This window comes from Lissotriton helveticus, chromosome 1_2, assembly GCF_964261635.1.
Source record: "Lissotriton helveticus chromosome 1_2, aLisHel1.1, whole genome shotgun sequence".
NCBI lineage: Eukaryota > Metazoa > Chordata > Amphibia > Caudata > Salamandridae > Lissotriton > Lissotriton helveticus.
The window spans coordinates 212,335,177-212,361,250 of NC_136058.1; the positions used below are offsets into that span (position 1 = coordinate 212,335,177).

The following is a 26,074-nucleotide window of genomic DNA, read 5'->3' on the forward strand; positions in this document are numbered from 1 at the left end:
CAAATGCTATAGGTGTCACATTTGTGAAAGTTATAACTATTGGCACTGTAAATGACAAAGCTATTAATTTAGCTATTTTCAAAACCAACACATAAATAAAAAAATTGTCATTTACTAGACCAATAGCTCAAACTTTCCTAATGCGAGACCTATTGCATTGCAAATGCTTGTTTTTATATCTGTCAGTGCTTCCTGTTGAGGATTAATTTTCGTGACAGGCGCCTCATTGCCTACTTGTAACTATTCTCTGACCCTGCTTCAAGGGTCAGAGCAGGGTCAGAGAATAGTTGCAAGTAGGCAACGAGGCGCCAGGAAGCACTTACAGGCTTACAGCAGCAGGTACCCAAGTTGAAGTTAATTTCTTTGTAACCCTTTTGTAAAAGGTTACAAAAAATTAGCTTCAACTTTTGCACCTGCTGCTGTAACCCTGTAAGTGCTTGGCTGAAAATTCGTCCCCGCTGATTCGCGGATTTTACCGCGATTTCGCGAGATGCGCAAATCGCGAAATTGCGGAAAATCCGCAAATTCCGCGAGCGGAACGAACTTTCAGCCCATGCCTAATTTTGTTATATTGAAAAACACTCTCTACTAGCAGTGACCATTCATGCAAGATGGATAAATGTTTTTGTCCAGCATTAAAAGCACTTGTGTATTCTGAACCCTTCACATATATACATGGAGCATTACTAAATGAATTCACTCACAATAAAGCCTCGCAGATTTCCCCTTTTACTGCTTCTTATCGATAAAAACGCACATAATATTTTTTTCTGTTTGAATCTATTGTTAAAAACAGTAAAATACGGAAAATTGGATTTTCTTTTCAGTGATTAAGCATGCTTTCATTCAGTAATTCTAGGCCAATGCCTGTGTAGAATGACACGATGTAGTGCCACAAAATGTGATGAAATGCTCTTTAATTAATTTGTATGTTCACTATTTTGTATTATAATGCTAATATATGTAGTCATATGTGTATATTGTTGTATCATGACATTAAACAATAGTAGTAGTATTTTTAGTAGTTGTAATGGTAGTAGTAATAAGAGTGGTAGAAATAGTATTAGGAATAGTAAACACGTTTACTCATATTACAAAAAGTTACATATTTAAAATTTAATATTACCTCATTAGGATGAAATTAATATAGTTCATCATTGTGAATTATAATGAAGTACATATGTTTTATTATTAGTAGTATTATTTTAAGTAATAGTGATAATGATATTGATAGTAATAATAGAAAGACTACTACTACTACTTCTACTACTAAAACAACTACTAATACTAATAATAATAATAATAATCAACTAGACTGATATTCTAAAATTCTAAAAGGCATACCAGATGCCCCAAACATTCCCAATATAACTATCATACGATCAGCACTATACATATGCTTAAAATGGACAATCTGTAATTTTACACCGGTGGGATGAGCATTTTCAGCCTGTATTGGAGTGCCTCAGGTGCTATGGAGGTGCATGAGGAGAACACCTAAAGGCACTGGGTTTCTCTTTTTGACTTTACTTTGCATTTAAATTGTTTTGAAGATGAATAAATTGCTGACGTTTCTAACTGATGGCTAGCTTGAGTTATCTTGAATATTGAGTGTGTGCAAAGCTTTTATTTTGAACTGTTAGGTTGGAAGAAACTGCAATGCTGAGAAACCACAGGGCCACTGGGTTCTTTCTAAATAAAAACAATGCTGCTGAGGTAAGGGAAGTCCCCCATGGAGTCTTCCTAATGAGATTGCCTAATGGCCTCCTTAATCAATGGGGGGCGGGGGGAGGCATGCTTAGGTCCTTATTTAAATTTAGCTTTCAGAGCCAAAGCTTGGTAAACGGTAGATGCAAATTTGTCAACATTGTAAATAAGCTGGAAGATTCCCCTTGAACACAGATGTACTAATTTTGACACTGGCAAGCTGCAAAGGGAGTACAGATGTGGTTGGACATTGTGATTGTTAGTATGTATGTGAGAATGAATGACCCTGGTTCCTTGGGCAAATCAATAAAATCTAGGGTCAATTTTATATAGACATCATGCAACGCAGTGGATTAAGTAGAGTTGCTGCCGGCGTTGCTTGAACAAAAGAGAGCATAAAAGCTAAAAAGATGTGTTGCTATTCTGCTCTCTCCTCTGCCCTGGTGTACTCCTTTACTTCACATTTCATTGTACTTTTTCAACATTTCAAACACGTCTGAAACGGGAGATACGGTGTATCTCCCATTTCAGACGTCTTTGAAGTGTTGAAAAAATACAATGAAATGTCAAGTAATGGTTAAATAAATAAACAGGACCAATGAAACTAAGAAATTGGCCCTCTGTCTGTGTAAATAAGTGGTAGCTAGGTTTCTTGTTCTGTCAAATTTCTAAAAGTGGCATTTTCAATGTTGCAATCAAAAAAGCCACTTTACCATTAAATAGGGGTTCTCATTATAATTTTTAAGATACCAAACACACCATAGCTTCCAGCTCTCAATTGGAAATTACACCTATGGGTGGGCAGAACTTGCATAATTTGACTCTTCCAAAATACTGTGGAATTACATAAAAACTATGTAAGATTCCACAAAGTTCCACCAATGGACAAAAATTAATCTCTGATATTGCACAGATTGAGAGAGGTTGACTCTCCAACATTTGTGCAGTGGTTACTTAAGATGTCCTGAATTGAGGCAAAGGAGAAGAAATACTCTCAAAGAGCAGGAGCCTTAACAAAGTTTTATAAAATTTGGGGTGGGAATTAGGGTCATTTTTGCTTATATTCTTGAAATATTGAAATTTAGGTTTTGAATTTATGTTAATCAACAAGCATTTATTAAGTATTACATTGTTTTTGCTATTCGGATGAATTGTTTATTTGTGTATGTCTTTTTCTACTAACTGCAAAATACATTTAAAAAAATAAAAAAAGAGGATGATTGAGACTGTAAATAAACCCCAATTAATTTAATGCCATGGCATACTAAATAAACAACAATATTACTCCAAATACTACTTCAATCCCAGATCCAAATGTGCAATGTGTCTCTTATTATATGATAGTTACTTACCAATGAACATAAGGACAGATGATCCAACTACCATTATCACAGTCTGAAGTGTATCAGTATAAATCACCGCAGTTAGACCACCTGCAATGGGAAATTAATCAGTTCAAAACTTTAAAAGATCGGAAATTGAAGTTGCACCTTCCAAATTAAATCTTTGATTCACACGCATAGTTACATAAAAAAAAAATGTGGCCACCTGCCATTACACCTCCCACGCAGTTTCTTCCAATCCAAACTTGGTGCACTTTATTCACAGTTCCATCTATTGTATGCTAGTACGCCTGAGCAGCAACAAATGGGAACAATATCACTGCATGGTGCATCCACAAATTAGAAAGTCCAGAGTTCTGTATCCTTTAACCCTTAATTTTTTAAAATGTTTAATGTATTTCGTAAAGATAGCCAGCAAAACAGTTAGCTCATTTTGTTCAAACACATTTGAACTTCCTCGGGGCTCTAAATGAACTTCCTCAGGGTTGTAAATGATACATAAAAAAATACAGAAGCAAACCAAATAACACAAACAATTCTACATATAAAAAAGCTGCAGAATTCATGACAGAACAGATATATTAAAAAGGTAGCCAAACACTCATAACTGATCTTTCCTATGCCAATAAAAACCAATCACATGAATAAGGTAGCAAATGCACAGGCAACCCCACCAAAGATGGGGACCTGCCCATTATCTTCCCCTATGCCGTAAGAAATTTTAAAGCTTGAGTGTGACTGTATAAGTGTATGGTGAAACATAGCAAAGAGAGGAGTGCATGATTCTTAAATACATTGTGCTCAGTGAATCCATTTTGCAAATTATGTTTCCGCTGCCACATGTATTGATGCAAGGCATCTCACAAAGAAGTGTTCTTCTATAAATAACTGTTCAAATTATTCCCAGGTTCAATTGCCAGAAATCCCCTCATAATACACAACAGTTATCCATTTCAGGGTGAGGTGAAGGTATTCCCCAGTGTTGACACCTATCATGGTTAAAATAATATTGTAATATTCATAATTCATTATTTTGTGACATTAATCAAATCACATCTTGGTCAATCAAACTCAAAGTAGGTGAACAGCAATAATATATACGCAAGAAAATGAGTGTGCAAGGTCCTTGGGATATAAAGTCCGCCATGGTTCAGCAGAAAGAAGACAAAGGACCATGGAAAGCCCACTTGTGTCATTATTATATTAAGCGAAAGGGTGCAAACACTCATAAAAAACAGGCGGAAAAGAACATGGCACCAAGATATATCATGTGCCATCCCTCCCACAACCATAGACATGTGACTATATAGCGACAGAAGTAAGGACGCCACACACAAAGTGCTCTGCTCGCTCCCCACATTCACACAACCTGGGCATGAAAAAACAAGTCACTTCAGGCTGTATAGGACCCAGGGGAATAACTCCTATCATACTTGATTTTAGACAAGCGTGTTACTAATAAAATACCGTCCCCTTGCTTTATACTACTAACCGATATTCGTCTTGTTTGATAAAGAAAGAGCATTACCCGATGTAAAGTCAGTAACCATCTTGCCTAATAGAGAGAGAGAGCACCACCTGATATGAAGTCCTTACAAATAATCACAACATTATACTCGTGGCATCCCATCATAAGTCCATTGAACTCATCATCTTCCCACCTTCCCCATATAGATAAACAATGCTCAGGGAAGGTGGGCAAACAGACATCCCTCATTGGAGCACACCATAAACAGTGCACAAACCCTCAAAGTCCAAGTTTCGGCCCCGCTAGTAATGCTATCTCACTTCGATCAGCAATTCGTCCCACACACAGCTTTCGACAAACATACCGTTCCCCAATCAGGAGCACATAAATTGGCATGCACCCGTAGATCACAATGTAAAAACACCTGTGTGTTAACACCATGTGAAATAATCAGAACAGGATCTTAGCACCCCCCAACCCGCAGTCTCAATCCTCGTATGCGTGGCCGACATTTTGGAAAGGTTTATAAAATGTATTTATTTATTTATTATTTATTTAGAAGTTTTCTATAGCGCTAACAAGACCCAAAGGTAGCAATCAATCAATCAATCAATCAAGGCATTTATATAGCGCACTACTCACCCAGAGGGTCTCAAGGCGCTGGGGAGGGGGGTCCGCTACTGCTCGAACAGCCAGGTCTTGAGTTGCTTCCTGAAGGCGAGGTGGTCCTGGGTCAGGCGGAGGTGGGTCGGGAGGGAGTTCCATGTCTTGCCGGCGAGGTAGGAGAAGGACCGTCCCCCTGTGGTGGCTCTTCAGATACGGGGGACGGTGGCGAGGGCGTGGCCGGTCGATCGAAGCTGGCGTTTGGGAGCGTAGAAGTTGAGGCGGCTGTTGAGGTATCCTGGGCCTTGGTTGTGTAGGGCTTTGTGTGCGTGGGTGAGGAGTCAGAAGGTGATTCTCTTGTTGACCGGGAGCCAGTGCAGGTCTCTCAGGTGTCCGGAGATGTGGCTGCGGCGGGGGATGTCCATGATGAGACGTGCTGAGGCGTTCTGGATCCGCTGGAGTTTCTTCTGAGCTTGGCGGTGGTTCCGGCGTAGAGGGAGTTGCCGTAGTCCAGGCGGCTGGTGACGAGGGCCTGGGTGACCGTATTCCTGGTCTCGGTGGGGATCCACCGGAAGATCTTACGTAGCATGCGCAGGATGTTGAAGCACGACGAGGAGACGGCGTTGACTTGTCTGGTCATGGAGAGGGAGGAGTCCAGGATGAAGCCTAGGTTGCGTGTGTGGTCTGTTGGTTTGGGTGCGCTGCCTAGGGCGGGGGGCCACCAGGAGTCATCCCAGGCAGAGGGTAAGGATCCCAGGATGAGGACTTCCGTCTTGTCTGAGTTCAGTTTCAGGCGGCTGTTCTTCATCCATTCGGATACCTCTTTCATCCCTTCGTGAAGGTTGGCTCTGGCGGTGGCGGGGTCGTTGGTGAGGGAGAGAATCAGCTGGGTGTCGTCGGCGTAGGAGATGATGTTGAGGTTGTGCTGGCGTGCGATGTCTGCGAGGGGGCTCATGTAGCAGAGCGCTTTACAGTAAAAGGAATGAAAAGGTGAACAAAAAGGCACGTAACAAATAAAGGCGATCATTGAAAGACAATAATGGAGGAGGAAAAGTTCGTAACAGTAGGACTTATTGGTAGTAGGATACAGATTTATAGGATAAAATGCTTGAATGGCATCAGAATCACTTAGCAGAACTTGTTGAAGTACTGATTGTTTGAAAAGAAGGAGGGGAATGATCACAGTCCTTCTTGTTAACTGATCTCGTTATCAGTCATAGAGAATGACACTTCTTTGTACAATTAAGAGGTATGTTGGCCTTGCATCAATATGTGTAGCAGCAGAAACATAATTTGTTAAATGGATTCACTGAGCACAATGTACTTAAGAACTATGCATTCCTCTCTTTGCTTTGTTACACTGTAAACTTATATGTTCAGACTCAGGCTTTACAATTTCTTAGGACATACTGGAAGGTAGTAGGCAGCTGCCCTATTTTGTTTAGGGTCCCTGTACACGTGCTACCGTACACATATGATTCATTTTATTAGTATAGGATATATCAGTTCTGATTATAGGACTATACTTTAATATATCTTCTCAGTCATAAATTCTACAGCATCATTATATGTAGAATTATTTGTGATATTCGATTTGCTTATATATTTCTGTATGTATAATGTATATGTCATATCGTTTCTTTTAAATATATATTTTCTGTAATTAATTCTGCAGCTTCTTTGTATGTAGAATTGTTTGTGTTGTTGTTTCTGCTTTTGTGTGTTATTATGTGCCATTTAGAGCCCTGAGGAAATTCAAATTTGTTTGAACAAAATGCACTGGCTGTTTTATTGGCTATCTTTACAAAATACAAGGAAATTCAATAAAGGAAGTTTTTAAAGGATGCAGAACGTTGGACTTTGTAATTTAGGGCACACCATTCAGTACTATTATTCTCACCAATACAGAGGAGGAAGAAAGATCAGAGCTTAAGGAGGAGTTGGAGCAGAACCTGTCTGAAGATATTGTCAGAGTAATATCAAAACTTTGCCTTGGATTAAATTTCACTCATACTACCATTCTCACCATACATACAGCACAATGTCAAAATATCGTCCCTCTGTCAGCTGTGGATATGAGAACAAAAACTACAATTCCCAAATATAAGAAAATATATTGATTTATTTATGTAAATTCTTATCAACAAAAATATAAAAACATGATAAAAGGCATAAATCATCTTAACAATCCCCCAATAATTCATGAAAAACTATTTAAAAAAAACACAAAAGAGACAATAATCGGTGATTCAATGAGAAAACATCCTAAATTGTTAATTCATTAGGGTCTATAATCACAATTGGGTTAATATCATTGCTGTCCAAAACATGTATTCCCTTGAATTTAATGTAACAGAAGCATTAACAGAATATATTGTCATGCAGCCTATTGAGATGGGGGTAACATCCTCTCAGGACTGGAGGTCTACCCCTGGGCAGGCATCAGTGTGTCTTCAATGAACATGTCCCCAGGTGAGCTGGAGTACAGGAGGGGGAGAGGAAACTGAAACTAGAATGTGCCATGATTAACAAGGAGTAGGCACTTACCAAGCTTTAGAAGGAGCAGGCTCTTGCTAAATAGGAGTAGTACCCAGTTCGTGAAGAAAAAAGGTGTCCATGGAGGAGAGGAGGAGGGCCCATGAGCCCAGCCTGATAAAGCAGGACATCAGAGGCATGCAAATGGAGATCCACAGTAGTGGTGGCAGAGTAACTACAATGTCTGCTGCAGATGGGAAGGTTGTCACCCCAAAGGATCTGGTACCCAGTTATGTTGTGGGAGATGACATATACAAGTGGTTCTCCACCTATGAGTTGGCTGTCAGCGAGCACGAGGTCCCTGAGGAGTCCTGGCGGCGTAGTCTGTGGATCTACATGCCCACAGTAGGGAAGGCAACACGCCTTACGATTGAGGTGGAAGATCACACCCAGTAAACCCCCATGAAGGTAATTTTACCTAATATGTTTGGAATGGCCCTTGAGAGGTATAGGCCGAAGTTCAGAGGCAGCCACAAGATTTCCTAACAAAAAAGTGCAGATTTCCTTTACTATGCAAGCAAGGCGCTGAGGGGCTGAGTGAGGGGCAGCAAGGTTGATGATAACTCAGGGCTGTACATTTTGAAGGCGCACATGCTTGATTCTGGTGTCTTAAGTCCGGTGGCTCAGTGGACTAAAGCAGCCACTGCAGGGGCCTGTGTTTCACCTCATGGTCACAGGTTCAAATCCCGGCGGGTCCACTCATCCATTTGAGGTCAATAAAATGAGTACCATTGAGTTGGGTAACAATAAACACCTGTTATTCAGAGCCAGGACACCTTTGGGTAATCTTGCACTTTACAAATACACATGTTATGTTATACTTGTTTTCCAGAGCTGCACCAACACCTGGTTGATAGAAAGCTGACTGACCCCAGGAAGCTTGCTATGGAGTCAGACATCTGGGTCAGCTCCAGAGTGCCCAAGAAAGCACCTGGAGGAGAATTCCAAGGTCAGGGTTCCCACCAGAAGAAGGGGGGGGATAAAAGAGTTCTCTCAAGGCACCCAGAACAACTCACAGGGGAAAGGATCCAATTCCCAAACTGGCCACCAGATGAAGACTTTCCGTGATAAGAGGCAGCCAAAGAATCCCGAGTGCTCTGAGTATTTTGAGTATGGCCAATACGAGGGGGAACCCAAGTGCCCAAAATGAGCACAACCTCACACTGGAGGAAAAGTCTCATGAGTGATCAGTGTAGTGCTGTGGGAGGGATTTGTCCCCACAAGTGTGGGGGGGGGAGTTCAGTGAGGTTACCCTGTTGTCTCTGGTTCCTAAAACCCATGTACCATCAAATATAGCATAGTATACGCTGTGGGTTACAATCAATGGGTAACATGTTAAGGCTCTAAGGGATATAGGAGCCAGTATGACTATGGTAAGGAGTCAGCTGGTGTCTCCAGCACAGGTGATACTAAATGCATTCCACCAGGTTTTGGTGGCTGACAACAGAGGGGGTCACTGTCCAATGGCCCTTGTTCCTTTGGAGTGGGTGGGTGGGCGGTTCCTCAGGCTTTTAGGAAATTGCATTGAATCCTTCCATGCCTGTGGACTGTTTGTTAGGTAATGCCCATCCGCACACTACCTGGAAGGAAGTGCTGCTTCAGGCACACCTGGAAATGTTAAGTTTGCCTGAGTGGATATGTGCTACCACCAGGTCTATGGCTACCCAGGATGGGAGTCAAGATGGGCTGGAACCTAAATATATAACCCAGCCAGCTGCTAAGAAAAAGAAGGACAGAGGGCATGGGAAATCAGGCCCTGAATGAGGTTGATGGGGCACCTGTGGTGCCCACCTAGGAGCCCACGGAGAAGGCATTTATCCCCTTGGTGACTTGCCAGAGCTTGCTGTTTGGCAAATGGAAGGAGGATCTTCCAAGTAGCAGTTCTATATGGCACAGAGAGAGTGTCCAGCCCTAGCGGGCATGAGGCAACAAGCCGAAGCCCAAGCAGCAGGTGATGCCTCTGGAAGTCATTCACATTTAATGGGATGACAACCTCCTTTACTGTGAGCCTAAGGCTCCTGTGCATGGTACAATGAGGCAGGGCCTTGGTGGTACCCCAATGATAAAGAGCTCTCCTACTGGTGCAGGATCTACACATACTCCTGGCAGGCCCTCTGGGCCAATACACGACCTTTGCAAGGCTTAGGCCCCCACTATTGGCCTAGGATGAAGAGTTCCTCAGATGCATTCTGCAGGATTTGCTTGACCTGCCAGGCCAGTGGGAAAACAGGACAGAGGCTGAACCCCCCCCCCCCCTTCTTCCTTTGCCTGTCATTAGCATACCCTTTGAGAGGGTGGGCAGTGACATTATACGGCCTATTGATCCCTAGACAGCCTCTGGCTGCAGCTTTACCTGGTGCTGATGGACCATGCCACAAGGTACCCAGAGGCCATACCTCTGAGGACTGCAACTGCACCTGCAGTGGCTAAGGCCTTAATGGAGATGTTTACCAGAGTGGGTATCCCAAAAAAAGTGGTGTCTGACAGGGGAACCAACTTTATGTCTGTTTACATGCAGTCAATGTCGACAGAGTTTCGAGTGACTTACAAGTTCTTCACTCCCTACCATCCACAAACCAGTGGGCTGGTTGAAAGGTTCAACAAGACCCTGAAAGGCCTGATCAAAGGCCTGCCTGATGCTGTGTGGCATAAGTAGGATGTCCTCTTAACATGTCTGTTTCCATGCTTATAGGGGGCAACTGAAGGGGTGGCTTTACTTGCTTTGAGCCCCGGTACGGGCACCCTGTAAGAGGACCCTTGAGTTTGGTAAAAGAAGGGTGGGTGCAAGCTCCCAGAAAGAGTCCCCAGGATGTAGTTAGACTTAAAAGCCAAATGGCTGAGTTGTGAAAGTAAGCTTCTGATAGCTTTGAAGCCAGTGAGAAAGTGATGAACTAGTTGTATGACCAAAAGGCTACCCATATGAAATTACAACATGGGCAGAAAGTGTGGGTGAGAAAAACCTTGGAGACCAGAGCCCTCCAAGGCCATTGGATTGGGCCCTATGAGATAGTTGAGAGGAAGGGGGAGGTCACCTATCTGGTGGATCTCAATATCCCCAGGCACCCCGAAAGAGTACTCCATATTAAACATCTCAAAGCCTACTTTGAGAGGTCTGTGCTCACCATGCTGCTGGTGACAGATACAGGGAAGGGAAAGGAGAGTGAAAACCTAATTAACCTCTTAGCCTACAAGGAGAAAGATGGATCAGTGGAAGGTGTAAACCGTTCCCCCACTCTAACTCCTGAACATCAGAGGGACTGCTACCATTTACTGGGGCAGTACTCCTCTATCACCCCTCGGATTATCTACCTTTGTCACAATGATGTGGACACAAGAGACAGCCTTACTGTCAATAATAAAACTTACACACTGTCTCATAAGGTGAGGGCCAGCATTAAAGAGGAGGTTTCTAAAATGCTGGAACTGGGGGTGATTGAACCCTCCAGTAGCCCCTGGTATAGTCCAGTGGTACTGGTACCAAAAGCTGCTCCACCGGGCACCAAACCTGGACTCAGCTTCTTTGTGTATTTCAGGAGACTCAATTCAGTAACCAGGACTGATGCTCATCCAGCCCCCTGGGCTGATGAGCTGATATACAAGTGAGGGAGCAAAGGAGAGGTGAGCCTTCTCTACTCCAAGGGACCACTATCAGTTTAGAGTGATGCCCATTGGACTCAAGAATGCCCAACCACCTTCCAGAGGTGGGTGAACCAGGTGTCGGTTGGAAAGGAGGCCTTCAGTGGTGCCTACTTGGATGACATTGTAGGGTTCAGAAGCAGCAGGAAGAGCCACATTTTTCACCTCCGGATCTGCAACAAGCAAGTCAGACTATCAAGGCCAGTAAGTGCCAGATAGGGCATGGGTCTGTGGTGTACTTGGGACACCTGGTTGGCAGGGGTAAGGTGCAGCCCCTCCAGGCCAAGGTAGAGACTATGATAGCCTGGAAGCCCCAGAACACAATAGTCTAAAACCCCTGTCTATAGTACCCAGTGAGGCATAAGAAGGTAAGAGTCTTAGGCCTCACTTGGTACTATAGGAGGTTTGTCAAGGGATATGGCATCATTGTTGCCACCTTGACAGAGCTGACTACGAAGAAGCAGACCCAGAATGCGATTTGTACAGATGCATGACAAAAATAGTTTGACTCCCTAAAGCAGGACATGTGCACCGCACCTGTGCTCAAGGCCCCTGAATTTTCCAGGTAATTTATTGTAAGGACAGATGCCTCAGAGCATGGCATATGGGCAGTATTTACACAACTTGATGAAGGGGTCCTAGACCAACTTGTGGCCTTCATCTAAAACAGGTTACTTCCCATGGAACAAAGGTAGAGTGCTATTGAAAGGGAAACCTGTGGTCTAGGCACTGAAGAAGTTGAGACCATACGTGTTTGGGACTCACTTCCTGATTCAGACAGACCACAGGCCCTACATGTGGCTAAATCAAATGAGGTGTGAAAATCCAAAACTGTTGAGGTTGTGTATTTACGTACAGGGTAAGGATTTTAGGGTGGATCACAGCCCAGGGGTAAACCAGGCCAAAGCTGATGGTCTGTCCAGGTTTTTCAGCCTCAGTGATGAGTACTCCCTAGTAGTTGGGTAGCTCTCTCCACTTTCATCTGTGGGGAGGGACACATGTTGGACCTGTGAGCCTTAAGGTGGTCATCCCCCAAACCTTCTGCCTGCTTACTTCCTCTTTTCGCTGATTCTTTTTTGTTGATCTTAGAACTTTGAGCACTTTACCATGGCTTCTCCCCTAAAACATGGAAAAATTGCCGGGCCATGACGGAACCGCTCCGTCATCAGCACAGCGCCACCGCAGCTGATGACGGAGCGGTTCCGTCATCAGCATAGAAAGGGTTAAACAAATCTCATGCCTGAAAATGCAGAACCTATATGTGCAGTTTTAATGCCATGTCGACTTGCCATTTAAAACACCTTGCCAAGCCTTAAACTCCCCTTTTATTGCACATTTGTTTTCCACTATTGTGAGGCCTACTCCTCTCACAGGTTAAAATTGTGAATTCCTTATTACATTTTTATTCTGTAATTCCTGATTGAAAAGGAGTAGCTCTGTCATATTTCATCATTGGAATGGTAATGATAACTCCTCTCTGCTGGCAAAGTCAGATTTAACCTTACTATTTTAGAAATGCCACATTTAGAATGTTGGCATTTCTCAGCTCTTAAAGATGTGTGCCTGTAGCCTGTTTCCAATACATGTCCGGGGTAGGTGATAGCTTAACTTTGTGTATTCCCTCTGCACAGCTACCCACAAAGTAAGGTTGAGTGTATTTGAGTGGCCGTCTGCATCCCAATGGCTAATTGTCAGCAGGAATAGCAGGGGTATTTACACCTGAATAGGCAGTGTCCTGCTGCCTGCTTCCCTCTGCCTCTGCTGAGGGAGAACTGGGCTCTGCTTGAACCCAGAGTGATCCCTAGGGACTTGTTGGCTTGCCTGATGTTTCTGAGACTCAGGGATATCACATTTTTACCACCTGCTCCTGTGCCAGGTTCATTGGAAGATGACCCATGTGCTTGTTCCAGTCAAACCAATGCATCAGCAATCCGTGGGAAGCAGAACCAATGCTGTTGTGGGAGTAGGATCAGTGCATCACACCCATAACCTGCGCATTAACACCTTTGCACCAATCGGAACAGACTCAACGACTACTGCGAGTTTGGGATTGATGCATCACCGCTGTTTCAAGGCCTGGACAGACACACCACACTCAAAACCGCAACATTGTCACCAGAACCACCGCTTTGGAACCAACGCATTCCCGCCACTGTGTAGAGAAGATTGATGCATCACTCCTCTGATCACCTTTGGAACCACTGCAATCGGAACTGGTGCTTGACTCGGTGGTCTGTACTCTTGAATTGGCCCAGTCCAGCGTGACCAATTAACGCTTTGAGCGCTATTTGCTTCTATGCGCAATTTTTATATTTAAAGCTTTGAGACTTCATATCTCTAATTCTACCTCCTGGATTTTTGTTGTTTTGGTCTTGTTTCATTTATAAAACGATAATCTATTTTCCTAAACCAGTGTGAATGCTTTTTGTGGTGTTTTCACTGCGCTATTTTTTGAAGTGTTTCACAAATACTTTACAAATTGCCTCTTTGGTTAAGCATGCTTGCTCTGTGTCAATCTACCAGAGGGTGAGCACAGGTACATTTATGGTGTGTATCTGACTTGAGCCAACTATTTATTTTGAAAAGTTTAATTGAGCGGGAACAAGACCCTTGCGGATATCTGAGCGCTTTACAATCAGTGATGAAATTTATACAACAAAATAGAAACAGGTAGATCAAGTATACATAACATATTGCAAGTGAAACAAAAAGGTGCAAAACAGAAAAGTCCTGTTGAGACACAGCAATGGGAACTGTGGTGCCTAGATTGTCTGGTTGGACCCGTGTCATAAAAGGACTACTGGTGGAGGTACTAGTGAACTCATAGTTTCCTTAGTTAACAATCATGTGAATTTTTCCATGAGAATCGCTTTTACTTCCTTTTTGAAAAATGCCGTAGAGGTGATACGCCTGGTTTATGGGGGTAGTGCGTTCAATGCTAGGTGCCATCCCTGAGAAGGAACGTTCATAGGTTTTTGTCTTGTTGAATCTGTGTGGCTTCAATAGTAAGTTTTCCGCTCTTCTTGTGGATCTAATACCACCAGAGATAGTCAATTTCTGAGTGAGATAGCAGGGTGCATTGTGGTGTATAGCCTTATGAGTCATGCAGGCAATTTTCAGGTGAATTCTGGCTTCAAATGGTAGCCAATTCAAGGATTTTAAGGCAGGGGAGATGCGGGACCTTCTTTTCGAGCCCGTGATGAGTCTCGCTGCAGCACTGATGGAGGCTCTTAGTGGTGCTGTTGTCGCTTTGGGGAGGCCACAAAGAGAGACACTTCCATAGTGCAACCTAGTGATAACTAGCGCTTGACCTGCCATCTTGAAATCATTGATCGGTAAGAAGGGTTTCAGCTTCCTCAATGTATTTATCTGGAAGTTTGCCCCCTTTAATGCGTTGCTAATGTGTTTATGCATGTTGAGGTTGCAGTCAAGGGTTATAACCAATGTTTTTGCTGAGTCCACAATGGTTGGTTGAATGCTGTAAGATGTTTGAACCAGTCATGCAAGAGGGGTATTTTGGTGGGTGGAGCTATTAGGAGGAATTCAGTTTTTAGTGCATTTAGTTTGAGACGGTTCTCAGCTAGCCATGACTGGGTGTTCATAAGTGTGGTGTTAAGCAATTTGATGTCTTCTGGTGTGTGTATTTTAAGGTATAGTTGTGTATCATCTGCGTACATGTGAAATTGTATGTTACATGCTTGCAACAGAACAGTAAGTGGTTCCATGAATAAATTAAACAGTGTCTGGGGTAGTGCGGACCCTTGTGGGACTCCCAAAGTTACTGTAACGGATTTGGACAGGGAGTTGTTGACCTTGAGTTTTTTAGTCCGGTTTTGAAGAAAAGAGTTAAACCAGTTAAGCACTGACCCTGATAGGCCCATTCTGTGATTCAGCAGATCTATCAGGTTCTCGTGTTTGACCGTATCAAAGGCTGAGGAGAGGCTGAGGAGAGGTTTAATTGGATGAGTAGGCATGATCCATTCTGATCAAGTATTTGTAAAGCATCGTCAATTATGTGTGTCATAGCTAGGCTGTGGGGTTTTAGGTTTAAACCTATAATACTTGATAAAACCCCACTTAAAGAAAAGTAGCCCTCACCGGTGAAAACATATAAACACTGAAAAAACACCTGCACAACCACAGACTAAATGCCATTCAAAGAAAGGAAAAAGAAAGTGAAAGAGTCATTTTGTTCTTACTGAAGGGGTCAATAAAATGTAACTTTGTTATACAAGCTAGCATTAAGAAAGATTGGCTAACAATATTCTGCTTGAATTTTGTTCTTTAGGGATGCCACTAAAATACGGTTTCTTCTTCCTTTTACTTTTTTCAGTTTTATGGCCTTTGGTCTAAAGATGCAGGGTTTAGTTTCACGTTTTCGGTTTAGTTTAATTATTTTATAAACTGTAGAGAATCAGGACATATCAAACTCGCATTTGATATTTTGGCTGCATTTGAATCTTTCACTGATAGGTAAAATGGCTAGTTTCATAAAAATCTTTCCTAATATGTGTCATCACATTTGTCCACAGAGAATGGGTAAAAACCCTTAATACATCAGACCATAGTTTCTAGTGGCTCAGTATTGATAGTAGGTGAATTGCCAATACGACAGGCTTTATACATTAAATCTAAGGTATAGTGACGAGTCTGTATATCACCAAGCATCTGGGATAGTGGTGAAAACGTGACACCAGACTTTTGGAAAACATGGAACGCAGTGTCACTTGCTATGCTCTGCAAAAAAGGTTCTTTCCAAGTTCAACAAATATTGGAGTGATATTGTTTTTATTTGTAGTGATTCAGCTACATATATAATACATTTGTGTGATGACCTGCCAAAATTGATACCTGAGCTGAAGTGATTCCCTGTAGGAGATCCTTGCCACTTGTTAGATGGTATGCTGAAAGCATCTTTACAATCTTCAGAGTTAATAAGGGATGCTATTGACTTTTTAGGCCATTCTGGTGCACTGTTTTCTTATGCCCAGGAACTAAAACGCAAATATTTATCATTTCGTGCTTTATGTGGCATCAAAGAAAGAGTCATTCAAACTGTGCCCCTTAGCTGATGGTTCTCAGCCCAAGGGGCTATGAAAGCTGAGAGGGCCTTTTCACAGAAGTTTACATGGGAAGGAAAGTGCGAGCACACATGACCAAAGACTCACTGAAGAAGTATTGTATGATGTACTACAATAAGATTAATTTGCAAAAATCTCTTTGGACCTCATCTACACTATACGTACACTGTCTATATACCATGTTCTTTCAGTGCAGAAAGTAAGCAATGATAAAAGCAAAACATTCCATAAACACCGGAAATACACTTTTTCTGTTGTTTTTAGTGGCGTGAAAATGTGTAACCACTGATAACAACTGTTTTTAAGATATTAAAATCACTGAAAAAAACCCACCAGAATTTACCAAAAATAGAAACTGAAAACAGGACAGCTTAGTCATAGCTGATTCTGTGCTGTGCCCTGCTCTGACACCTTATTGGTGTTTGTCAAGAAGGTCGAAGTGATCAATGTGTTTTGTCAATTGGTGGAGTACACATTTTTCCAAACGCTTGGCCAGGGTAGGGCTATTGGAAATAGGACAATAATTGTTTAGGTCCGTGGGGTCAGCTGTGGGTTTCTTTAGGATGGGTGATACCTGTCTTACTTTGAGGGTGTCCGGGATGCAACCTTGATGGAGTGAGCTTTTGATGATTTTGGTCCAGAGCGGCAGAATTAACGGGGTTTAACAGCGTTAGCGGGGAGAGGATCGGTGGTGTGATTGGCCGGCTTCAGTGTGCTGAGAATCTTGCCTATTGCTTCTTCAGTGTATGTATCAAAGGAAGACCAAGCTGTATCATTTTTTAGTTCAAGTTTTGAGGTGGTTTGCTGTGACAACGTTGGAAGAGTAGGGGGTGTTTTGGTGAAAGTACTCGAATGTAAGATTAGGTCAATGAGGAGATCTTTCTTGATGTTATCAGTCTTTAGATTAAAGACGGTAGAGAATTCTTCACAAGTGGGTTGTGGACGAGGGATGTCTTGTAGTCTTTGAGGTTCATCCTTAGATTGGGTTTTGATTAATTCAGAACGTTTTGGGGACAGTTTCTTGCTTGGTCTGGTTGGTGGATGAAAAAGTCTGCTTTAGTGCGCTTGATCATTCTATAGTAAGCATTTCTCTTTTTTCTTAAAGTTTTAAGGTGCTTGGCGGATGGGACTGATCTCCAATTGCGTTCGGAAGCTCTAAGAGAACGACTATCATCGTTCAGCAGATCATTTTACCAGGGTTTAGAGTCTTTCGAGAAAACTCGCTTTAGTTGAAGGGGAGCAACCTCATTAATAAACAAGGTCATAGAGTTGAGGTCGTGGTCGGTGAGGTCATGTACGTTGGAGAGACCATCCGGAGGCTAGAGTAGCTTGTGGCTGTAGGAAGGTAAAGTGTTGGTGTTGAGTTTTTTCAAGTCTCTTTTCCATATCTTAGGTTTAGTGGATTGAGCTGAGTTAAGTTTCACTGTTTCCCTGATAAAGAGGGTGATGATATGGTGGTCTGACCAATCACAGGGTAGAATTGACTCAAGCTGAATGGAGTCATTTTTGGAGATTATTAAATCCAAGGTTGCGCCTTTGTTGTGTTTGGGGCTGTTGCAAATTTGGGTGAGGTCTAGCGCGCCGATTACATTTTTGAGACTGTTAACCACTGACTCGTTGTGGTCGTTCCAATGGAGATTGAAGTCCCCAAGGAATATTTGAGTGTTTTGTCGTCCAGTGTTCATTGTGACCATGTCCATGAAGTAATCAGTGAAGATGAGGTTGTCACCAGGTGGATGATAGATGATGTGTAACGAGCATACTGGAGTGCCATTACTATTGATGTCAATGCACATGTATTCGCAAAAGGAGAATAGGGGGATAAGGCTCTGTCTACTGAGATGCTGCTACCATGTATGCACGCAATTTCTCCCCCAGACTTATCACTCCTATCCACTCTGATGATGTCATAATTTGGGGGTACAAGAATGCCAAAGAGGGACAAGGAGGATTCAGTTAGCCAGGTTTCTGTTAACACAATCAGGTCAAGATCATGTGAGATGATGAGACAACACACTTGCTTGGACAGGGTGCATACCTCTGCCAACCGGAAACCCAACTTCTAACACAGACTACAAATATCAAGCCTTGGATTTTAACAGAATAAACTATGTCAGTGCTCTCCTCACAGACTTCCCCAGAGCCTGGCTTCCACCTTTATAGGCAATAGTTATCTGCATAAAATAGGCTGACACCTGCCATGTAGACCATAGTACTCCAATGCCTAAGGGTTCTGCAATAAATGAAGATACTCCTACAAACATGTTTGCATTACTTATAACGCACTCTGTCTGCACACACCAAAATACCTCTCCCAAAATTGTAAAATACCTTAGGGAGGTCGCTCTTCTAGAAGCAAAACTGGTCTAGATCTAGTATTCGTTAAAGCACCGAAATATGAAACATTGAAAGGGGCTTCTTTTGAGCAGTCACAAAGATATGAAACTCCCTCACCCTCTATCTCAGGAAAGCATCACCTGTAAAGCTAATTCAAATTTGAACTTGCAAAATAGTAGCAACAACTTATGCTCAGGTTAGCCTTTTGAGGCTTGGGGCTTCATTACAAGGTGAGTGGATAGATTTTCCTGTAGGGAATTCCATTGAATTCTATTGCAAATGGTCCAATGTTCTGGCACCCAAATTATGAGATGCTGAAACATTGGGCCTAATCCTATCTGGTAGTAAAATCATATTGGGAACAGAGGGCCGTATTTTCAAGGAATTAACACAGTGCTGTGCCACAAGCCAATTTGTTGCACTGTGCTGCGTTAATTGTAAAGCAATCAATCAATCAATCAATCATGACATTTGTATAGCACACTACTCACCTGGAAGGGTCTCAAGGCGCTTGGGGGAAGGGGTCCGCTACTGATCGAACAGCCAGGTCTTGAGTTGTCTCCTGAAGGCGAGGTGGTCCTGGGTCAGCCAAAGGTGAATGGGGAGGGAGTTCCATGTCTTGGCCGTCAGGTAGGAGAAGGATCTGCCTCCGGCGGTGGCTCTTCGGATGCGTGGTACTGCGGTGAGGGCGAGGCTAGTAGATCGTAGCTGGCGGGTGGGCGTGTAGAAGGTCAGGCGGTAGTTGAGGTACTTGGGGCCCAGGTCATGGAGAGACTTGTGTGCGTGGGTGAGGAGTCTGAACGTGATCCTCTTGCTGACGGGGAGCCAGTGCAGGTCCTTCAGGTGGCCGGAGATGTGGCTGCGTCGGGGGATGTCCAGGATGAGTCGGGCGGAGGCGTTCTGGATGCGTTGGAGTCTTTTCTGTAGCTTGGCTGTGGTTCCGGCGTAGAGGGTGTTTCCGTAGTCCAGTCGGCTGGTGATGAGTGCCTGGGTGACCGTCTTCCTGGTTTCGGTCGGGATCCATCGGAAGATCTTGCGGAGCGTGCGTAGGGTGTGAAAACATGATGAGGAGACGGCGTTGACTTGTCGGGTCATCGAGAGGGAGGAGTCCAAGATGAAGCCCAGGTTGCATGCGTGGTCTGTTGGTTTGGGAGTGGTGCCCAGGGCGGGGGGCCACCAGGAGTCATCCCAGGCGGAGGGTGATGGTCCCAGGATGAGGACTTCCGTCTTGTCTGAGTTCAGATTCAGGCGGCTGTTCTTCATCCACTCGGCGACGTCTTTCATCCCTTCGTGTAGGCTAGTTCTGGCGGTGTCGGGGTCTCTGGTGAGGGAGAGGATCAGCTGGGTGTCGTCAGCGTAGGAGATGATGTTGAGGTTGTGTTGTAGTGCGATGGCTGCAAGAGGTCTGATGTAGACGTTGAAGAGGGTGGGGCTGAGTGATGATCCTTGCGGTACGCCGCAGATGACTTTGGTGGCCTCGGATCGAAATGGGGGGAGGCGGACTCTCTGTGTTCTCCCGGCGAGGAACGAGATGATCCACTCCAGTGCCTTCTCTTGGATAACGATGTTGCTGAGGCGTTGAACTAGAGTGCGGTGGCAGACAGTGTCAAACGCTGCAGAGAGGTCCAGGAGGATGAGTGCCGCTGTTTACCCGTTGTCGAGCAGGGCTCGGATGTCGTCGGTGGCTGCAATGAGGGCGGTCTCGGTGCTGTGGTTGGCTCTGAAACCGGACTGCGAGGGGTCGAGGGATCCGTTCGTCTCGAGGAAGGCGGCAAGCTGTCTGTTGACGATCTTCTCGATGACTTTGGCAGGAAAAGGGAGGAGCGAGATGGGGCGGAAGTTCTTGAGGTCGGTGGGGTCCGCTGTTGATTTCTTCAGTAGGGCGCTGAGCTCGGCATGCTTCCAGCTCTCCGGGAAGGTGGCGGTGTTGAAGGAGGTGTTGATGATGTTCCGGAGTTGGGGTGCGATGGTGGAGTCGGCCTTGTTGAGGATGTGGTGGGGGCAGGGGTCGGTTGGGGATCCGGAGTGGATGGTGTTCATCGTGCGGGCTGTGTCTTCGGTGGTCACCGTGGTCCAGGTGCGGAGGGTGGCGGTGGCGGCCGTTGGTTCGACGGTTGGGTGCGTGCATGGTGCACCGAAGCTGTTGTGGATGTCGGCGATCTTGCGGTGAAAGAACGAGGCGAGAGAGTCGCAGAGATATTGTGAAGGAGTGATGTCATTGTTGCCGGTGCTGGGGTTGGAGATCTCCTTGACGATGCTGAAAAGTTCCTTGCTGTCGTGGGCGTTGTTGTCCAGTCGTTCCTTCAGTGATTTCTTCTTGGTGGTGCAGATAAGCTGGTGGTGCTTGCGGGTGGCGTGTTTGAGGGCGGTCATGTTGTCGGTGGTCTGGTGGAGGAGCCAGGCTTTCTCGAGGGTGCAGCAGGTCTTCTTGGAGTCCTTGAGTTCGTCGGTGAACCAGGAGCTTTCTTGCTTGCTTCTGGGCCTGTTGGGAGGTGGTGATTTTGCTCCAGCTCCTGCGAGGAACCTGTTGCGGGTGGTGGTGGGTCGTGGTTCTTCTGAAGCTGAAGTGGTCGGTCCAGTGAAGTCCGGTGGAGTGGCTGAAGGTGATGTGCTTGCTGGATGAGAAGAGGGGATCAAGCGTGTGGCCGGCGTAGTGGGTGGGGGTTGTCACCAGTTGCTTGAGTCCGAGGTTGGCGAGGTTGTCCAGCAGGGCGGCGGTGTTGCAGTCCTTGTTGTTCTCTAATGAAATATAAGCGAAGCCTACATGCAAGATGCACTGTTCCTAAGGAGAAGAAATTCTCACAATATGTTCCATTTTTATATGTACAATTATGTAATCAAATCATTAATTCTTTGAGAAACACAAAGTTTATTTATACCAAGACATATTTGGTTAATCACAATTGTTCTGTAATTGGAAGTGCTTACAAAAACTTCAATTTTTTGATACGATACATAACGAAAATTGCTCTAAGTGCCTCTATTCAAATTTACTGTGTTGTTCTAAGAGCGATACAATAACTCATAGTATTCATATATACATATGATCATGTGAGGACTTTACATCATTATATATAACAAGTAAAGGACTTAAAAGATGTCGCCCGATGCATTTCGGGAAACCCTGTTCCCTTCTTCAGGGGCGAGTATCTGCGAAAGAACAAATTAAAAATACATAAGATGCACAACTCTAATGAATTATTCTCATTTCGACTTGAATTGTATCAGTGGTGACACATAGGGGGGATACTTGATCCTGGACTGAATGGGTCAACATACACCTAATGCAGCATGCTGCTACTGTATGTTACATGTCAAAATAACAGTGGGATCTATCGGGACTATACGATAAGAATGACTCAGGTTAAACTGATACGTTGTCTACATACTAATTGGTAACGTGCATGATATGATGTAACAAAACTATCAAGCTTCACATGAGCTTAATCTTAATGACTTGTACTATGGTTTGTATGAAGTCGACATGTTCTGCTAATCAAATAATATTAATATCACTGACATAACAAAAACATAGTTCCAAACATGAGAGAATTACATCGGTAAGTATCAAAAACTAAAAACAGGAAATATATTCACAAATCACCATTGCTGTTACCTTCCTATTATCACGGCTCCTTCTTGATAAATGTTCCTATGGTAGGTCCTATTTACTCTTTAGGAGGAACGATGATACCACTCTGAATTACGTAGAGTTATGATTTATTTGGCTCTCGTCCTTCTTGAGGGACCGGACCCAGGCGGTTCATCTTGGGGAGTTTTCAGCCACCCCCTGCCAGGTCCAGTGCGGTGTTCCCCAGGGCTCCTCTCTGTCTCCTTTACTGTTCAATCTTTACATCTCGCCTCTTATCTTTGCTCTACAGCAGCTGGAGGTCACGGTATATAACTATGCCGATGACCTCCAGCTCATCTTTAATCTGTCCTCTTCCTCCGACTCTATTTCTAACTTCCAATCTATTCTATCTTTCATCAGGGACTGGATGAACTTCAACCACCTGAAGCTCAATCCCGATAAGACGGAACTTGTGGTTACGGGTGGTTGCTCCAGTCCCTGGAACTCTCTATTTTGGCCCCCTTCCTTCGGTTCTCCTCCTACCCCAGTTCCTTCTGTTAAGACTCTTGGCATCAAGCTAAATGACAAACTCACTATGCACTCCCAGATAGGTTCGGTGGTTTCTTCCTGTTTTCTCACTCTTCGTACTATCCGCTCTATTTCTCGCTTTTTTTCCTTCTCTGCACTTATACTAATTATGTCCGCACTGGTCCTGCCCCGCCTGGACTACGGGAACATCTTGTTCAATGGCATCCCTCAGTACAGCCTGCGCAAACTGCAACTGGTGCAGAACCAGGCGGCCCGCCTCGCTTTCGGTCTCCCCAAATTCCATCATACCTCCCCCTCCTGAAGACCCTCCACTGGCTCCCGTTCGGGAACGCGCCCTGTTCAAATTAGGCTGCATGGCGTTTCAGGCCAGGACTGGCCTGGCCCCTCGTTTTATATCTTCAGCCATCAAATCTTATGTCCCTGGTAGAGACCTCCGTTCCTCGGCCCAACATCTTTTAGCAGTCCCTCGCTACAGGAAAAAAAGACAGGGTGGCTCGAAATTTTCCACCCTCGCCCCCATGTTCTGGAATTCTCTTCCCCTTCACCTTAGGTCTCTCACCCAGTACTCCATTTTCCGCAAATCATTGAAAACATTTTTATTCACTCAGGCCTTTCCGTCTTAAACCTTGTTCCCCTCTTCAGTTTATGTCTTAGCGATTGACTCTGCCCAGTAGGCTGTTTGCTATCTCAGCGGCAAGAAACCGCCCAGGTGTATGTTGCGCTTAATAAATATTTTAAACTTAACTTACTTAAAACTTATTTATCATATGTGCATACCTTTAACAATGTTACCGTATGCTTTCTGTCCTCCGCATTCGTCACGTGTTGTGTGGGGCCACTGTGCACGCGAATATAACCAAACTGATCCTGTTAATAAAGTGTACTAGGATTTACTCATAATAAACAAATATGCCATGTTTCTCATATCAGGCAAATATAAGATGCAATCAGTCCAACCTATGGTTGTAACAGAATTATTGCGTGCCCATTATAATTGCTCTCAATCTATTTACGTTCAATGACGACGCTTCATCTATACGGCTCTAGCACACATAATATTAAACTTGTCTCCCAGAGTACTGGTTATCAAATAATAAGTACTCCTTTCCATAAAGTTACTTTCTCGGTCTACATCCTGATTGCGAGTCTATACATAATATCCAAGGTGGCATGTAGTCCACGGACAACTGACATGCTTACATGCGGACACTGGAGCCTCATATTAATAATAAGAGCTGGGCCTATGATATGTAATTACCTACTGGCTGAACTATCAGGCCGAGATTACTGCGTTCTTCACTGTTTGTCAAAGCGATACAAATGAGATATCTGTAATTGAATAGACAGAAACAAACTGAGTGACGGGGCTAACGTTAAATATATCATCCTGATGGATAAACACAGTCACGTAAGTACCTTTAATCTTCATGCGTTTGTTACAGTAAGCCCTCTGTTATTGTCACGGCGGATGCTTGTATTTACCAGCCACTATCTATATAAAAATATAAGTACAAAATGCATATGTCGATAAGATCTTCTTACTCTCAATTACCAACCGAATTATATAGCCTGAAATTAAGGGAGACTCGAGGGCTGATTTACCGAGTTCTAATCTCTGTTGGCGTGTACTAAACTGGATCTGCGAAACCGCGGAAGGATACCATACGCCATTTAAATAGTTTGTATGTGATAGTACGCTGCGTGAGCTACACTAAGGATGCTGGGATCGGTAGTCATGGTGTCTTGCTTAAGACTAAATACGACATCCTACGTTCTACTAAATATAAATGATGATATGCCCAATCATAATAACGTACTAAATATCTGTACTATAAACGGTGCATGCTAATTATATATATAAGCATCTGGGTGAATCTTGCGGGAAATAATTGAAGGGCTCTTCTGTGGTAGTTGTGTATGGTGGGGCTGTTTTCTTTGTAACATTCTGGTGCTGGAAATGCGTTCCGTGCTCAAAAATGATATAACTCCTAAATCAAACTATTTTTTACAAAAAATACAGACTCATAATCATTCCTGAAGCCTGACTTTTCTAAATGCGCTAAATGAGGATACATATACGTGCACATTGTACTGATTACATTTTTTTGCGTACCCCTATATTAACATATGGCTTATTGAATTATTCCACGAACATCAATACAATATACATCCTCCTTCTAATATGCTGTGACTCCAACCATTAAAGAAGCACAGATTATAGATCAAAAAATAAAAAATAAAAAAGTAATAATGTACCTAAAGTGCCAAAACATAATTATACAATGAGACGAAAGACATTCACATGTCATCAAATTCAAGATACGTTACTTATGTGCTGTAAGAAAATCTATACCCTATCTTGTATCTAGATATTAGTGTACTCATGTCAATATTATCTGTTTTTTTAAACAAACCATACTATGAACATGCTATATGTAGAACACACTGTCTTAAGTCATTATCCTTTACTCAAGGTAGTTACAGTCTACTGATCAACAAGTATTACTGTATAAATGTAACATTCTGCTACTTTGTAAATGTCACGTCTGTTTTTATAATCAGAAGATGATGGAAACTGATCCTACTTGTTTGTCCACTTTCCTACTGTTTGTTTTTACTTGTAAATCTGCTGTGTTTGTATTATATGCAAAGTGTATGTTACATGTATGTGAACCGTGTAACGTGTTTACAAGTGGCAGCTGTAATCAATTCTGTCATTGAGACCACGTGGAGTAAAGGTTCCCAGATGTTCAATCCAAAATAACTCTCTTTGTAGGAGTTTAACATGGTTATTCTGTCCATCACGTTTTTTTACTACTTCAATGATTTGCGCTCTCAATTGTGCAATGTTATGTTTTTCTTCAATCCAATGGTTGGCTACAGACGTGGTCTTGTTTCTAGTTCTGAAATTACTTTTGTGCTCGGTGAGCCTGACTTTAAATTTACGTTCTGTTTTGCCTATATACAATTTACCACACGGGCACTTTAGACTGTAAACAATATTAGTTGTATTGTAGTCTCCGGTGAAACGCAATTGTATTTTTTTACCCGGCACTAAGATGTTGCCTGTGATGATATTATTACAGTGTACACAGTTCAAACAACACATAGTGCCTTTGCATGAATCCATGATGTCAGTCTGTTTCGGGGTACGCATGATATCATCACAGGCAACATCTTAGTACACCCCTTGACGGGGTGCCGCTCGCAGAGGAGTGTTTGTATGTTCGTGCTGAAAGCCCTT

General features: G+C 43.4%; 1 protein-coding gene across 1 annotated transcript in view; it reads right to left on the minus strand.

Moving 5' to 3' along the window:
* Positions 1-26,074, minus strand: part of LOC144799857 (sodium/glucose cotransporter 4-like) — an 803,794-nt gene that overhangs the window by 543,524 nt on the left and 234,196 nt on the right. The window contains exon 6 of the mRNA XM_078671442.1: positions 3,060-3,140. Within this exon, the coding sequence (XP_078527568.1) occupies positions 3,060-3,140 (81 nt within the window). The remainder of the gene's footprint in view (positions 1-3,059; positions 3,141-26,074) is intronic.